Consider the following 17,580-nt stretch of genomic DNA (forward strand, 5'->3'; position numbering starts at 1 on the left):
CGAGATGGTAAATAGATTAAGAAGTATCAGTTTCCAACATGCAAACCAGAAGCCAAAAATCACAAAAGTGGAGAAGACATACCTTGGAGCTTTAATGGAGAAATAAATGAGTTTTAGAAACCACCTACACATTACATCTGTTACAGAAAACTGCACTGTGTAACTTCTCCCAAATGAATTTCAATCTAATTCTTAATCCAAGCCTTGTTTCAAATTAATCTGGTTCTGGGCTATGAAGATTTCATTGCAGCTTAGTAAAAGCCAATAATACACCAAAGTAATAAACTGTTAGGTAGTAACAAGATACCATGGATATACAGGCTTATATGCAAATATAAACCAACCAGATTCTGAAAAAAGTGTGCGTACTTTTCCTGAACCAACAGAGTATGCAAAGTTCAGACTAAAACACTGTCAAACATCACATGCTTCACCTGCTCTGGGATAACGTTCAGTACCTGGCAGAATGAAGAAAACTATCTTTCCAAACATTAGCAGACAAGTTGGATATTAAAAGGACTATAGGAATATTGTGAACCTGATAGGAAATGAAAAGCAACTAGGAAAGAAAAAAATATGCAATGTTACCAAGTGCAGAAACATGAGAAGTTTGACCTATTTAGATATTACAAAACAATTAGAAGATAGAAGGTATAAGTGATAAATCACCACTTTCATGGTCTAAGCTGAAGTCACTAGACAACTAACAATGGTAATAGTAATAAAGGTGGTAAGTATGGTGAAATCAAAGACCTAGAAACAGATCCATCTGATCCACTACCTTAAGAAAAAAGAGGTCAAATTTTTTGCAATTATTTAGAATGAGAGTAATATATACATGGAAAACAAACACAGAAAGAAAAATAGAGCATATTGCATCAACAGCCAAACTACATTTGATTAAGTTAAAGCTGGAAATCACGTTCCAGGATTTAACTTAGTAATCCTGCATACCACCGTGCTGTGTTGTGTGTACAAATTCATTCAGCTACTACTAAATGCAGGTTTTGAACAACTTGTTTTCTCAAACTTAAAGAAACAAAACTCAAGGCCCACATATCTTAATATCTGTGTAAAATAGACTTTGGACTGCAGTAAATGATTCCCATCTCTTCCTTTTCATAATACATTTCCAGGTAAAAAACCCCCTAATTAATATTCATAAGACACCAAGAACTTCACTAGCAGTACATGAAAACATATTTCTGAATGCAATTTATATTCACAATAATACATACTCCAATTCAGCAGCCTTTTTTTTCAGTTGAATATTTTCTTCAATTTGAGCTTGACAAAGTTCCAGAAAAGTTCTTAATTCTGATTCTTTGATTCTTTCAGTGGTTGGTAAAGTATGATAAGTTAAGATTTCACCATCAAGAGACTGTAAACTAGGAAGAACCTTAAACAAGGAAGATCTTAGGAAAAAAAAAAAGTCATAATTAGTTCTACAAAAAAATCCTTATGCTAAAACACCCATTTTATTGATACAATCAGATAACAAAACAGAACATGAAGTTAGTTCTCTAAGTATTGGTACATATATGTACTTACTTCATATGTTAACATACTAGCTAAAAATTTATACTTAATAAACTACAGAACTCAGAATAAAACACAGAACATAGCAAGACTCCTTAATACTTTTTTGGTATAAAGAGCACTGTTGAAATACTGACACCAGGAAAGTTAATGGCAACATTTTCAATTCACCAGAGCTAGAATTTTACCTACACAAACCATAACAGGAAAATTTGACACATTTGTGCATAGGCACCTGTAATGAGTTTGATTAGTAGGCAACACAGCAAACTAAGTTATAGGATTAAGACATTGCACTGATTGACACCTTGAAATGTTTAAAATTTAGAACTACACGAAATACTAAAGCTTGTCAATTCTAATCCCTTTACCATTTTCATATACAACATCTAGTGACATGATATTCAGTATGACTGACAGGCAAAAAAAATCCACTTTTGAAATATTGAATTTGGATCAGTGAAAGGAATGAGAGTAGAGATGACAATTCCTTCCGATAAAAAAGACAGTTGGGGTCACTGATGTAAGAAAAAACATGTATGAGAAACTTACATACCAAAAAAAAAAGTATCATCAATGCAGTCTTGTTTGGGTTGTTGTGAAATGTAATCTAGTACAACTCTGTTTCTCATATTTCTTGTACAAGACCAAATTTGTTGAAAGTTTGAAGACTGCAAAATTATTTAAACCAATACATCATCACTCAATATTTTCACTAAGTCAATTTTAAGTAACACTTAAGAACTCCTGAAAGTATACTTATTGTAGGCTGTAAATCCCCTACTGTTAAAAAACATAATACTGTTTTCAAAATTTTAAAATGCCCTGACTATTCCCTGTGAAGGTAAAGGACTACTACACAGCTCAGACAACATACACTAAGTTTAAAATCAGAGAAAGTTTCTATGACTGAGTTATAATATCCCAAATAACTCAACAGAATAGAATATTAAGTTTTTTTGCAAATAGAACACTTTCCTTCACTACTGCCCATTAATGAAAGCTAAGACTGTCTAAAGTATATTTGGAATAAAATGATGGGTTTAGATCAATAGTTCCACAATACATAAAGAGAAATTACCAAAACTGATGTTGAATAGTGATACACCAAAAAAGTGCCATATCAAAGTTGATCAATGCTGGAAGTATTGTGTCTTAGAGCTATGGGATCTCATCACTAGTTTTTCCAGCTGGGTTTCTCCTGGTGAAGGGCTGAGTAAACATTTCATTTAGTGAAAACTTCCTGGTGAATATTCTGTCAGTTAAGAGGCTCTATTAATCATTACAGCATTGAAACATATTCCCCTAGGAGTGCTCAGACTGATCCCAGGGTTTAATTTTTTAAAAGAAATTTCTTACTACTTCACTTTTGTTGGTGTTATCGCTGGCTGGACATGAAAGTACAAAACTGATTGGGAAATTTTACAACTAATTCCTTTGTTGGTATCAAGGGGTTATGTAAAGTTCACCGGAACATATTGCCTGAAGTTACAGTCAATGCTGTATTCAGCAAATCCATATTTTATAGTATTCCATACTTTAAATCCTTTAGACAAATGAATCTCTTGTCTAATCATAAAAGCTCTATTGGGTTAAGCAATCTAAAGTGTCAGTTCTTAAACTGAAATTCAGAAAGCTTTTCCCTCCAGATTACAAATGAAATAAGAGTTAGTTCTGTAAAACAGTGGGAATTAAAACAATGCAAATAATATTATCACAGTTATGGAATTTTATTAATGAAATTACTTGCAGGAACCACGGGAGTGCAAATAACTTTCTTCATTAAAAAACAAACCAACTAATCAAGAATGTACTTATACAGGTATCTTTTAAACTATTCAAACATTCCCAACTAAAAGTTTCAAATAGTTATTTTTCTACTAGAATACTAATCATAAATTTGTGCAAAAATCTTCAGATAGAAACATGAGTGGTTTCATTTTCCTTTTTTTCTCTTAATACAATACACACTCCAAAACACACACATATCCCAAACTTTGTTGTCATTACACTAGGCAATCTAATATATCAAATGTGAACAGAATTTACCTAAACAGATTCTTGTGTAACATTGCAGTGTAAAGCCTTACCTTTAACTGACCTGAAATTGTACAAGTAACAAGTTTGGTGATTCTTCAAAATTACTAGGAAAAAATCATATTTTTCTAATAAAAAAATCTGTCATATATTTTAATTACATCCAAAATGGAAGTCCAGTTGTTGTGTCTAATTTCATTTCCTCAGACATTTTATTTTGTTAACACTTTCCTAGGTAAATATTTGATCTCCTTAGCTGAAAGAATTGGTAATGATTTAAATTCTTACTGATTAAATGCTTCTTTTTACATTTAATGGAATTATAGTAAGAGTGTCACTAACAGACATTCTACCATTTGAACACACGTATTCGCTGGAACATCATCTAAAAATCTAAAATTTCATTTCTAACTAGTATGCTGCTCTTGAAGGGCTGTAGACTATAAGGTATTAATTCTAAGGAAAATGAAAGAACACAGTTAATTAAAAAACACTAATGTGCTTTTGCTGAGCAACTTTCTCAGACAGCTATAAGTCTTCATGGCACTGGCCCACAAATATGGTTTCAGATTATGGAATACTTAAGAAACAAGGAGACTTCTATAGGTAAATAGTGCTACATCCAATTGGCAGCCAGTCACTAGTGAGCTTTCCCAAGGCTTAGTAGTGGGGGCAGTCCTGTTTAATATCTTTACTGATGATTCAGATGAGGAGATCAAAGACACCTCAGTAAGTTCGCAGACAAAACCACATTGGGCAGGAGTGTTGATCTGCTGGAGGACAGGAAAGCTCTGCAGAGGGATCTGGACAGGCCGGATCAATGGGCTGAGGCCAACAGTACGAGGTTCAATAAGGCCAAGTGCCAGAGTCACAACAACCCCATGAAGAACTACAGGCTAGAAGCAGAGTACCTGGAAAGCTGCTCAGTGGAAAAGGACCTGGGGGTGCTGTTTGACAGCTGGCTGCACTTGAGCCAGCAGTGTGCCCAGGTGGCCAATGGTATCCTGGTTTGTACCAGAATCAGTGCGGTCAGCAGGACTAAGGCAATGATCCTCCCCCTGTACTGGGCACAGGTGAGGCCACACCTTGAGTAGTGTCCAATATACAGAAAAATATACAAAAAAACTATCCATGTGCCATTTTATTCCCATGTTTAACAATCTATCGGTTAACAATCCTATCATAACTACTCATTTCAGGGATTCTGGTAACTGCATATCATTTCGTATGTCAAGTTTCTTTTCTACCCCTTTTCTATCTGTTTTTTCTATATAGACATTACAGTTTCTAGGACCAGCTTGATTTTTCAGACAATTTTTTCAGTATTATATGCCACTGAAGGGCAAATGACAGCATTACTCTTACAACTCTTTAATTCATAATTATTAGAGCTATTAATTTTTGATGTAAAGATAAGGAATTCTAAGAACCAGAAAAAAAACTAAGTCTCAACTACTAAGGAAAAAGTAACCATTCATTCTGACTTTTTCTTCTTCTAATAAACACTAACCCTTCTCTAGCTAGTATTACAGGAATTACTTCTCTAGCTGTTGTTAAACCTGTCACAGCAGCAAGACTGTTCATAATGTGTGGTAGTATTTCTACTATTTGACCAACATATAAAACAATTTTTTGCCTGATTTTTAATTTTTTGATTTATCAAATTAATTTATTTTCTTACCTCCAGTTCCTTTCTTGAAGAAGAGGATTTCCACTGACTGACAACTCCTTCAGTTTGTCACAGCCACTTAACCATGTAAGGACATCTTCAAGATCTGTGTTATAGTAGGAAAGAAAACTAAATATAAATTTGAATGCAGAACCATATTATTTCTCATAAAATCTTACATGAAAGTAAAATGTACCAATATCATGAAGTCCTACAAGGAATACTGCTACCTATCCAGTATAGTTATAATTAATATCTGTAGCATTCACGTTTGGAAAATATTTATTTATTTTCTGTATAAATGTCTCTTATAAATACATGTGAACAGTCTTATTCAAATCAGTTTATAATTTAACTAAGAAATTCTTGTTTGGATGGTGCTTTATGATGTTTTTATACAACTCACCTGACAAGCAGTTATTTTTGATATTCAGCTTTTCCAAAGATACAAATGAATTTAAAGGCACAAGCTCAGTTAATCTAAGAACAAAATAGAAGAGAATTTTTTTTAATTAAATAAAACAGTAGTTCATAAACAGGAAGGCACCAGAATCTTTTACAGTTATCACAATTTACTTATTTATATAAGAAAATGTTCATTTAGCTATCCAAGGTGCTAGAACTAATTACTGAAATGTTAACTTGAAAGTATTTCTTACTCTTCTCAGTAGCTCATTATTTAATATTTTCTCATTAATGTTTTGTTTCATCTGGTAAATATTTCATTGTCTGTCTTGCATTTAATGCAGAAGATCTGAAGTCTTGTAAAATTTACATAACTCAATTGGTTTTTCTTTAGGCTCCATAACTAGAATGGAACTAACAGAAGGTCCTATTTATGGAGAAATAAAATCTGCTTGTCTTCTTTCCTCTTCCTTCATTTCTCATTGCTCAAACTTCTTATCAGTTTGTTTCTCTTCTCCACTCAGTACATTACTTCCTAGATCCTAAAACTAACAAAATTGTTGTCACAGCTGTTTTTTTAACATGACAAGGCTGCACTGTCCTGTAATACATTTTTAGTGCTTCCTCCATCTTATTACTTCTGTAAGATGGTGTCACATAGGTGCTAATTATACAGTTATGGAATTGCTCTTGTGTTATCAGAGCTTTTCTTGTGCAATAGAGCAGCAAAGCAGTACTAAAGACAGGACGAAATTCTTATTTGTAGTCTTCAAGAGTAAATGTAAAGAAACTGAGTTGACATTTATCTATACAAATGATTTGGGATTGTAAGATGTGTATGATCATTGCAACTAAAAAATTAATGCCCAGTGTCATTAAAAGTTTCTTTACTTACAAATTTGCACTGGTGCCGGAATGTTGAATGGTTCATTCTGCTGCCAGGCTATTGCCAAATATCACCATTCAAATAAAGTTTATTTTGATTTATTTTAAATATGAAAGAGGGAGGAAAAGTTAAAATCAAGATGCAGGAAACCTCAACTATCAACTAAAACTTGAATGTTTATGTATAGCACATACTACACCAACTGTATCCTTTTTAAAGATACACATTTCAGTAACGTTTCATCCTTGTAAGGACAAGGCCCTAGCACAAAGAATGGTAACAGAAATGGGGAAATTTTCACAGAAAGTAGTATTTTCTGAAGGTGCAATGCCTTTGAAAGGTGTAAGAATTCTTTTTGCCAGAAACACGACCCTCCAAAAAAATGAAACCCACTCACTCCATAAACTTAAAATTGTTCAGAGTCAAAAATGCTTATTAGTTCCTGAAATGTGTGACTATGTTATGTTTCTGCCACAGGCTTTACAACTGAAAGACAGAGTTGAATCTTACTCTGGTACACTGGTTATGGACCAAATGTTGATTGTAGGTCCTTTATTCTAATTGAAAATATAACCAAATGCAAACCAAAAAAAAAAAATAATTTCCACTTTCAGTTGACAAGTATTTCTATAAAACGACATAACATTTTAAGAGTAAACAGAGAAACAGACAGAAAGACAATTGAGTACATGCCACTATACTTCCTTTTTTTCCTCAAACTACATTGTAAAGTTGTCCTCATTCTAGTCCTACTTAGTTCTATTACATTCCTGCCATGGAAGTTTTCCATGGAATCAAACAAATACAAAGAAGTATTAACTCTAAAAAGCATAAAGTGCTATACTTAGATCTGTAAATAGTTCTACAAATTTTCATGTTCAGTCAATAGTACATAAATATATTTAATATCTGACACAAGTATTACATAGATATTACTGGCTAACAGTATGGTTGCAAATTCATGTCTCAGATTATAGATTCACATATTCAGAAATATCTAGAAAAATAAATGTCATATCTTGCATAAGGGACAAAAAATAATACAGGTTTATTTTACTTATAGTGAGTGAGTTCTCTGGATCTTTATCAGTATATGCTGTAGCGAATTAGAAATTGTCTATCGGACTGTCCTTGCCTGCCGGTGGCATTAAGAGAGTTAAAACATTTCCTCGTCATTCTATAGCTTTTCCCTTTACTGACATTCTTTGTTAATTTTTTTCCTAAGAAAATTCAAACCAGAAAGACAAAGGACATTACTGAAAACTTAATACTACTTGACCTTGTCACATTAGCCCTGGGCACAAGAGATATAAATTACAAAGAAGACACAAAAGTAAAAGATATTCATAAAAAAGCAAGCTATAGTTTCCTCTTTCTGCTCTCATTTAAGGCTCTAGTGGAACGGGGCATTACCACATAAACTACATAAACTCTATGTCAGAAAACAAGATTTAAGAATAGTTGGAAGTATGCATCAGAGGAAACAAAGATTGCTTTTCTGAACACGAATAGCAGTTACTGCTCAAGATGGTCTAAATCCTGCTGTGCATCTGCTTTTCCCCAGAAAAATTATCTTAATGTTAATGAGCAGTTGGTAGGAAGAAGGGTAAAATAATTAAAATAAATTTATCTTAATCTAGACCTTTAAGTAAAGCTGATATTTATTTTTCATTCATTAAATTAAAAACAGTTTAGGTTGCAATATTCACCATATTTATGAGTAGCAATCACATAGAATATAGGAAACTTGTCAGTTAGCCCCTTGCTTCTTGAATACTCTAGTAGACAAGTATATTGCCCATGATGTCACATTCTTAAACTTATCATCAGAAAAGAATTACTGAAAAATATAAAAAAAATCTTGAATGGTAAGGATAGGATGGGAAAAATCACTATAATTAACTATAACCTTTTCATGACTGACTTATTTCAACATCTAATGACACTTAGATTTATTATGATGACTCTGGAAAAGTGGTCAAATTCTCCAAATATCAATCACAGTGAGTTTATCTCTTATATCTGAGAAATTAGGTGAAAAACACAGATTCCATATATAATTAATTAGAGAGAACAATATGTACTAAGAATGAACTGAACAGACTTTTTAGCATTTCTAACATAAGCATTTTAAGAATAGTATGCAACTAGTTGCAAAATCATGGGAGCAATATTGTCTACAAGATTCAGGTCCAACCAGTTTCCCCAAAAAAAGAGGAACTTTTAAAGACGACTGCATTTTTTTAAATATTAAATTTTTATCTATCTCACTTAGATTACTTTAACGAAAAGCAAGAGATAGCAAAAAAAGAACATTGTCATATTAATGCCATACTAAGACAGTATAGTAAGAGGGTTTGGGTCTATTTCCAAGTTGAAAAAAAATGGCTACCTAAACAGCACACTGATTTAGTGTCTCACTGTAAAACTTTTAAATGAAAAAGACATTAACAAGCAAGTTATATAATTAAGTGGCTTACATGCAAATATAAATGCCACATGAAGTCTTAACACATATTAAATATTCATTAATTTTAGTTGCAGACACAAATTTTTCTCTCCTACACCTAAATCTTTATCCACAACAGAAGAATAAAGAAAATGCCCCTTTTTAAACTAACTTAACAGTTGTGTTCTCCAGCTGCTATAAAATAGAGCAAGGATCTTCACAGTCCCAATTCTGCAGTAACCATGTTGAAAGGATATTCATCATTGTCTTTGGTCAATTGCACATTGATCAAGAATATGCTTTGTATGTGAAAACCACATGAAAACACTTAATAAAAGCAGAAGTGATGAAATAGCTGTCATTTTTATATTTGAAGGAGTTAATCTCTATCTGTTATAATTCCTTGTTAGATTGTAGGTTTAAAACAATTACACTTTGGAGTTTTATCTTTGATGACTTCTGGTTTATGATGCAGATAAAGCATCTCAGGAATAAAAAAGTCCTGTAAACTAGTGTAAAAATTTTCTTTTCACAGTACTTCACTTTTAGAAAGAATACAGATTCATAGCATTACCGTTATATGGCTTCCTGCAAACAGTAAAAAGGAAATGGCACTCAGTGCACACTTGGAAAAAATTCACAAAATTGTACGAGCTGTACGATAAAAGAAAAGAAACAGCTTTTATTTCAACAGCTTACTCCATTACATTCACTGTTTCTATAGAACATCAAGTTACTTAGGCTATAGCACACACATATGGAGCTGCTTAAAAGTGTACATAAAGTGAGTGTACCAGAGTAGGCTACTGAAATGCCAGGAATTTTGAGGCTTTTAATATGAATTTCAGGCTATCCTGTCCTGTTTGTCACAAAGATCTGAGACAAGGTATAGATGCATCAAGGAAAGAAAGGGAACTGTTTGGCAAGGAGATGTATGTTTATTTTAAGCACATCCAGTGTGTTGATGCAAAAATATTCTCCCAGTGCAGCAGAAGAAATTCAGTGGACCAAACACTGCATCTCAGCTTGGCTACTGGAAAACCAGAGTAAGCATGATAATGGACATTAAAAACTGTAAGAACATGGTATAGGCAAGTGACATAAGGCACATCCACATGGTCAATACTGCACAACCCAGATCGAGAGGCGGCATTCAAGCTAAGCTTGAGACCATGCTCACAAGTCCCTAGCAGGTCCATGAGGTCTCCAAGGAGTTTTGCAAGGGGGTTGAAAGAAGCAAAGAACATGAATTAAATCAGTGTGTGCGATTCAAAATCTAACACGTAACAAACAATGCTCTTCTCAATCACAGGCAGGAGGCACCTTCTCCAAACTCCAAAAGAATTACTAAGAGACAGAATCCTAAACCCTAGAAGCCCAGGCAGGAAGGTGAAGATTAGATTCTGTAGGTATCATATTTACCTGTGGCACTCTATATAAAGACTACTGCACAACAGATGATATGAAAACAACTTGAAAAGTTACATAAAAATGTATGTTGTATATACTTAAATAATATTCATTTTCCATGAAGGACACTCCTTATAAGAACAGGACTCAATCTTATAGATCTTTTCTCCCACAGGCTTCCAGATGCAATTGGCCCTGCTGAACTAAATGTCACATAGGACGGGATTCATGTGTTCAAATGTAGACACCTACATACGAGCTGGTCATTTTGTCTCTGTTAATAGTCAATGAAGATGAACAGGCACTTGTAGGGTATGATTAGTCTCAAAGCAAACAACTAAAAATGGCAGATGAATCATCCTTTAAAAACCTCTCCTCCTCACTAACAGGAGAGTAAGTGATTAGTTCAGAGTGTATACTCTGTATATGGTATGTAACAGAGTATACTCTACTTGTTTAGCTGAGATAAATCTTGTTCAAAGTAAGTGTAGAAAAATAATTGATATTAATTTAAAATTCATTTTACTTCTAACACACTGTAAATTATAATAAATGTTTCTTACTTTTTTAGCAGAATTTAAATTGAGAAAAGGGGATGGGGAAAATAAAAATGTTGACTCCAGGATATCTGGTCATTCTAACTCTAAAGATGTATAGATTAGCTTAGAAAACAAACAGAAAGCTAATTACAGAGTACTTGAGCCCATGATGTAGTTTTATGTCTCTTGTCTTGATCTTTCTTTATTTTATACCTTTCAAACTGAACCATAAGAGTGAAAACATACTTGGTTTGGAGGGCATTAACATATGTATGTAAAATAAAAAACATTCTTATTTGTCCTTTCTAACTCAAGTACTTGCACTTAACTTAGCCTTCCAAGTCTGTTTTGAATAAGCTAGTTGTGAAATAGGAAGTTTGACAGACATACTCTAGAAACAATTGCTAAAGAAAGAAAAAACCCCACCATGGTTTTAACCATGCCACAGTGCTCAAAAATTATTTTCACATAGCATCTAAAAGAAAAAAAATAATTTCATAGTTAAAACTGTTTCAAATTTTCTTAGCTAGAGGTAGTCAAAGTAATTCCATGCCAACCACGTATTTTCAAAGAATCTCTCAAAGATAGTAAAATTTCAGCCACATTGAGAATGATACTTTTCAGACAAGTGTTATGTTAGCAAATTCCCCTCTATCAGTTTTGTACGTGGAAGAAGGTTTCTTGCTTACCTATTTTGAGACAGAAAAAGAATCTGCAATAGAGGCAACCAATAAAAAGAAAGCATTCTCACAGTAGAAATGCTATTGTCATCCAAATATAGTTCTCTTAGGAGAACATGATTTTCCAGTCTTGGAAGCTAAACAAAAAGAGATGGTTATTTAAAATTAATATAAATCAAAGAAACAACAATGAAATGCTTACCAGATGCTTTTCATAAATCATTACTAAATACAAGCAAAACTCACATTCTGGATATATGTATCCTTTCCTTGATATGTATGTACCAGTTGTCACACATAATCTCTACATATCGGATGGTAAGTATTTTTTAATGTCTTCTAACAAGTTTAAATAGTCGATATAAATTAATTTAAAAAAAAAGGTCAAGAGCCCAAGAGTCACAATCTTACTATTTTATTCATGTAGTTATTTGCTGCCTATCAACGATGGTTTTCCTCTCTCGAATTCATAAGAACATAACTGTCAGTAAATATGATTAAGTGTACAGTTGGTAAACAATTTTCCTATTTTAAATGCTGCAGTATTTAAATATCAAGTCTTGGAGAATCAACATACATCAAATCAGCCTGATTTTTATTGGGTTGATAATAATGATATTATTATCATTACATATAAGTAATGATAAAAAGTAATTACTCGCACGTAATGACAATCATATCATTATTATCAGCCTGATATAATTATCTTATTATTATAACATTACGTATAGGTAGATAATAATATTTTGTTACATTTTAAACAAAAAACAGACTCAAATAAAAAACCCCTGAAGGCTAGACGCTATAAGCAAAGGACAAACCATAGTTACTGAGGGGTCAATTATTCCCAGGATTTAGGAGTAAGAAAATACTCAACTGCTAGCCATTTGTATATCAGAAAAATTTCCCTCTAAGAAGGGAAAAAAAAAGTTACCAAAGAGCACGAAACATCCCACACCAATCAAAGAGCACATGATCAGAATGCTGAAAATATGACTGTTAACAAAAATATTAACAATAGCCACTAAATCCAAAGCTTTTACCTCCTGGAGATTATTGCCTTGCAACTTCAGAACTTGAAGTAGGCCACAATTCTCAATGTCTTCAACTTGTGTGAGATGATTGAAAGAGCAGTCTAGGTAAATGAGAGTAGGTACCTCACAAAGACCTTTTGTGCTGATTAACTGATTATGGTCCACAGTTAATTGCTGAAGATTTTTCAGTGACTTTAGACCACCTGAAAATTGAAGATTTAAGCCACAATCAAATAAAAACCTGTTTGTTGTATTTCAAGTATTAAAAAACTCGGAACTTTGTGTATATTATCTGTAGTAACAACTAAGATTGGTTCTCTATAATGTTTAAAAAGAATTACTGTATTTTGACCCTATCAAATACACAATGCATACAGTTCATAAATTTCTGATCCTGTTAATCAATCAATAATAACAGGTCATAATCTCTTTAGTACTTCTGTTGGATGAGAGCATTCTTTTAGCGATAAACTGTATTTACTATGCTGTAACCACTTTATAACTGCTCTGAACTCTGTGAATACTAACAGCCCATTTAAAACCATTCACCAGAATGAAAACACTATATTTAAAAGTTAATTTTCATAATTTCATTTTTTAAAGGTTTGGGTTTTTTTTCTTAATGTATCAGCAAGGTTAGAAAAACATTGTGTTAAAACTTAGGCCATCACCAGTTCGATTATTAAAGTTCATCTTGTTTAAGGAATTATATCATAAAATATTTTTAATGAAGAAATTTATAAAGACAATTTAGTGCCTTTAAAAATAAAGCTAGACTACTACAGCCATTACACTCCCAATAAATTTACTCCTGCTGGCTAGTCTAAAGAGTAAGAATGTGTGTGATGTCTACCCAAAAAGCAAAGGAAAAGGTTCCCATCAGCATCTGTTTGTTTCACAGAATGTTACCCAAATCATCCTCCTCCAACAGCAGAAATGACACTGTCTTTCCATGTTAGATGTTCTGCAGTGGCACTGATGCATCTGACTTACTATAGGTCCAAGCAGCTTTTCTCTATCTCTGGAGTAAAACTGCTTTGAAGGGACACCCTTCACAAAATGTATCTAAAATTAGGAATTTCTGAGTTTACTTTTCTTTCATGTATTCTTCACAGGATTATTTGAGGGAATACTTTATCTAATCTCTATCTCACCCAAAACTTCCCAAGTTCCCACAAGGAAGCTGAGTGAGCTTTACAGCAGTTAATTACTTTGTGATTGTCCTCTGAAAACAAACTGGATTATGAAACCAGAGATTAGTTTTCACCACATAGCACGGAGAACAGAGAATAGGACTTCAAAATGGAAAAAAAATGATAGGGAGAAAAATACAGTAAAAAATTAAATACCAAAACTAGCAGTACATTTTAAAAATCCCAAATATAGGCCTTCAAGTAATTTTAATTTAAAAATGGAAAGCACCTAGTGAAAAAAATACAATTGTCTGATATTAAAGTGATATCATCCTAAATATAACAAAAATATCCCATAACTTAACTTCAAAACTGTGCTTCAGGAAATAAATATACAATTCTTTAATTATTCTGAAAGAATTTCAGACATGCCCGTGACATACTATCTTGACTGCAAGATCCTGGTCTGTAGTTTTCTTTTATGCTTGGATAAAAATTAAAAAGGAACCAGCACCATCTAGCGGTTTCAAAACACTTCTGTTTCAGAGTATGTTAACAGCTCCCAAGACTTCCTCCTAAGAGCAATCCTTAAATCATCACTTTTCAATTACCACCATTGCAGTACTAGAAACTTTAAAAGCACTGTATGAGTCTGGAGTGGGACAGAGAGGAGGGACTGAACAGAGAGTAAGAAAAGGCAAGGAGGTAATACAGGATCTGGAAATTTCCTATTCTGCATGGGGCACAAAGCACCTATTTTACATCTCCTTCTCCTCATCTGAGCGTTATTTGGAACAGACAGGCCAAAGCTACATACAACAAGATCACAATCCATTCTGGAATTATCAAACACAGTCCAACAAAAACATACAGAAGAGAGAAAAATATAATACAAACACATGGTATTTTAATGTTTCTTCTGCCCCCATGCAAAATTAAATATAAGCATGAAGGTCTTCTGCATATTTCCAGAAGATATTGTCTGTTTTACATATGATGCATCAAACAACAGTTATAGTACTGTAAAGGAAAAGTATTTTGTTGACAAACATATGGTTTCAGCAAAATTTGAGAACCTTTATATAAGTAGCTCTTAACAATTTGCAAAGTGCAGTTGGAATCTGTTAGCTAGGGACTCTATCCTAGCTACCAATGCAGTTCTGAAGTCACTTCTATGTGTGACAAAGGTGAACGATAAGAGTGAAAGCTGACAGTGAACATAAATATGAAAAAAGTACATAAGAAACCTCAAATAACAAAACCAAAACTGAAAGGTGTTTGATTTAAAAAAAAAAAAAAAATCCTCTTTGTGCTGTCTTAAAAAGAGTAGATCCAAAGCAGCATTTATGACTATCCATGGTGATGCATTGCTATTTTTGAACTGCCAGGATTTTAGCCAACATGCTATGGCAATATAGATACCCCACAGAAGCATATTCAATGATTCCAGTCAAAATGCTACTTTTGCATAAGAAAATTTTTAAATAAAGCATTCATCTTCCAAATATAAACATATGCACCAAACTTCAGTGTATTACTGCCACAATTACTTAATTTGCAATTGTGTATTCTTAAGTTGAAAAGTATAATTGAGATCATTTCTCTCAGTGATACTTTTAAGGGGTTTCTAGCAACTCTAATTTTTCCCCTACTGATGCTATACTTCAGTGAGAGGAGGAAAAAATAGAAATCATATTGTGTTAGATGTTTTCTACAATAAGTTATTAAAACTTAAGTATTACAAACATAAATAAGCCTTACTGCACAGTACTGCAGCTTCCAAAATTGCCAAGGGACATCCTGCAAGATTTACAGATGTAAGGGATATGCTAACTTCTTAAACCCCATAAATCCATTTTTGTGTATTCTATGCAACTACTCACAACCAGTATGTTATTGTGTGAAATAAATCCTGTATTATGCATCTGTTTTAACCAAGCATCCTCAAAGCAATTCTGGAGAGGAGAAAAACAGATTTCAAGATGACTTTTGCAAACATTTATTTACCCATTTAAGTTTGCTAGAGACTTGGTAACTGCAGCAGTGCACTGCACAAAAGAGAAAGTACAAGAGGATTTTACTCCACTTGGCCTGTACAAAGATACTACACTTCACACAGATGCCACATTCTTAAATGTCATCCATTAATACTACGTAATTCTTACAGTACTCTTGTAGACATTTTTATCAAATTAAATAAATCTGAATAAGAATCTTATCAAGCAATATTTGCCACAAGGATACAGATAAAGATTTTTAAGCATTTTATTTTACTGTTTCTCATTAGGGTACGGATATGCTTTTACAGTAAACATTGATTTCCCAGCACTTGGATTCTTAGGTATCTTCATGAATATTAATATTTGCACGTTAGCAAAAAATATTGAAAATATGAACATTAAAGCCTCTACATCTACAGATATTTTTTTTTACACTTTCCTATTTCCTGTTTTCTTTGCCCTTGTCATTTATCATGGAATTGCATTATCTATGTTCATATTGTTCCAGTCTAACTTTTTTTTAACGGTGGAAACTATTTCTTTATGTAAATGTCTTATGTGAATGTGTTTCATCTATAAGCTTAATAATTGTATTTAATTATTTTCCTGCTGTCCAGTAGACTCAGACAGACAACACAATTTCTATATAACTACTTACTGTGTCAGTCAGGAACACATTGGAATTCTCTGCAGTTGCAAGGCTAGGGTTTACACTCATTATGTCTGTAGATAAACTGAACTCAGGCTACTCACATATTCCAGCTGAGTTAGTGCAGATAATATTAGTGGTCATTCCAGAAAGATTTTAATTCTCTTTGGCTGACAATAGCTAACCTGGTAGATGGAATACATGGCAATAGCTAAGCCATACTACAAATAAATGTGAAGTTAAGAATGCTTTAAAATGAAGGTTTTTTTCTAAGTCTGTCTCCTCGCTCTCCTTGGGCTTAGCAGCTGACTGGCTCTGAATCCAAGGGGAATATTAATTCTGAATATAAACTGCATGAATATTGTTATACAAATTGGAATAATTTTCTTACCAAATCGAGTGATTCTATTGTAGGAAAGTTCAAGATTTTGGAGATTTTTGCAGCCATCTAAGCCACAAATTGATGAAAGACGGTTCTTACTCAGGATGAGAATACAAAGATTTTCAAGATTTTCACAGTCAATTATCTGAATGTTGTTCTCCTGCAATAAAAGAAAATGAGCATATTAAATAGCATCTGAAGTGAAATAGCAGTAAAAATATGGCAGATTGCCATCATTGCTTATTTTTATTCTAAACATCTACCTAGGAGTAAGGGCATCTGTTTTTTCCACTAGGAAAATAAAATGATGAGTCTCAGAAATTGCCTTTTGTGTCCTGCTGGAATAGAATAAAAATACATTTTGAACTTCATTCTGGCTCTGAAAAAGCCCAGAAGCTGGAACAAAAAGTGTAAAAGTTAAGGACAGAGTAGTCTTTTCCAGATGTGCTTTTCTAGTTTCCCAAATCCTGGGAGACTGAACTAAGAACTGCAAAGAAACCATCATATTTACTAGATGCTAATGAAGACCACTGTAATTTTGCTGGAATCCTATTTACTAATAGTGAAAGTCTGCATTTAGATGTATTTTGGTCTCAAACATTAACAGTGTTCTAAGCTTATATTCTTCCCTTGAAAGATCTTGTTTTTTTAACATTCCCCTCCCCAGGCCATTTTAATAATGCCACCTCAAAATTTCTGTTTCACTAGTTGCTGTGCTTGGTCTTTTCTTCTTCTTGTGAATTGGTGTTGTTAAAACCCACGAAATTA

General features: G+C 33.1%; 1 protein-coding gene across 10 annotated transcripts in view; it reads right to left on the reverse strand.

Moving 5' to 3' along the window:
* The window catches only part of LRRIQ1 (leucine rich repeats and IQ motif containing 1), a 109,141-nt gene that overhangs the window by 81,002 nt on the left and 10,559 nt on the right, over positions 1-17,580 (reverse strand). For all 10 annotated transcript variants that reach the window (XR_003530909.1, XR_003530910.1, XM_027663385.1 and 7 more), the window contains 6 exons: positions 16,822-16,972; positions 12,658-12,851; positions 11,624-11,751; positions 5,652-5,725; positions 5,258-5,351; positions 1,239-1,415 (listed from right to left, as the gene is read on the reverse strand). Coding sequence is in view for 8 of the 10 variants with exons in the window: in XM_027663385.1 (XP_027519186.1) it covers positions 1,239-1,415; positions 5,258-5,351; positions 5,652-5,725; positions 11,624-11,751; positions 12,658-12,851; positions 16,822-16,972 (818 nt within the window). In the remaining 2 variants the exon portion in view is untranslated. The remainder of the gene's footprint in view (positions 1-1,238; positions 1,416-5,257; positions 5,352-5,651; positions 5,726-11,623; positions 11,752-12,657; positions 12,852-16,821; positions 16,973-17,580) is intronic.

Source organism: Corapipo altera, unplaced genomic scaffold (genome assembly GCF_003945725.1).
Source record: "Corapipo altera isolate COAL_440 unplaced genomic scaffold, ASM394572v1 1, whole genome shotgun sequence".
NCBI classification, from domain to species: Eukaryota; Metazoa; Chordata; class Aves; order Passeriformes; family Pipridae; genus Corapipo; species Corapipo altera.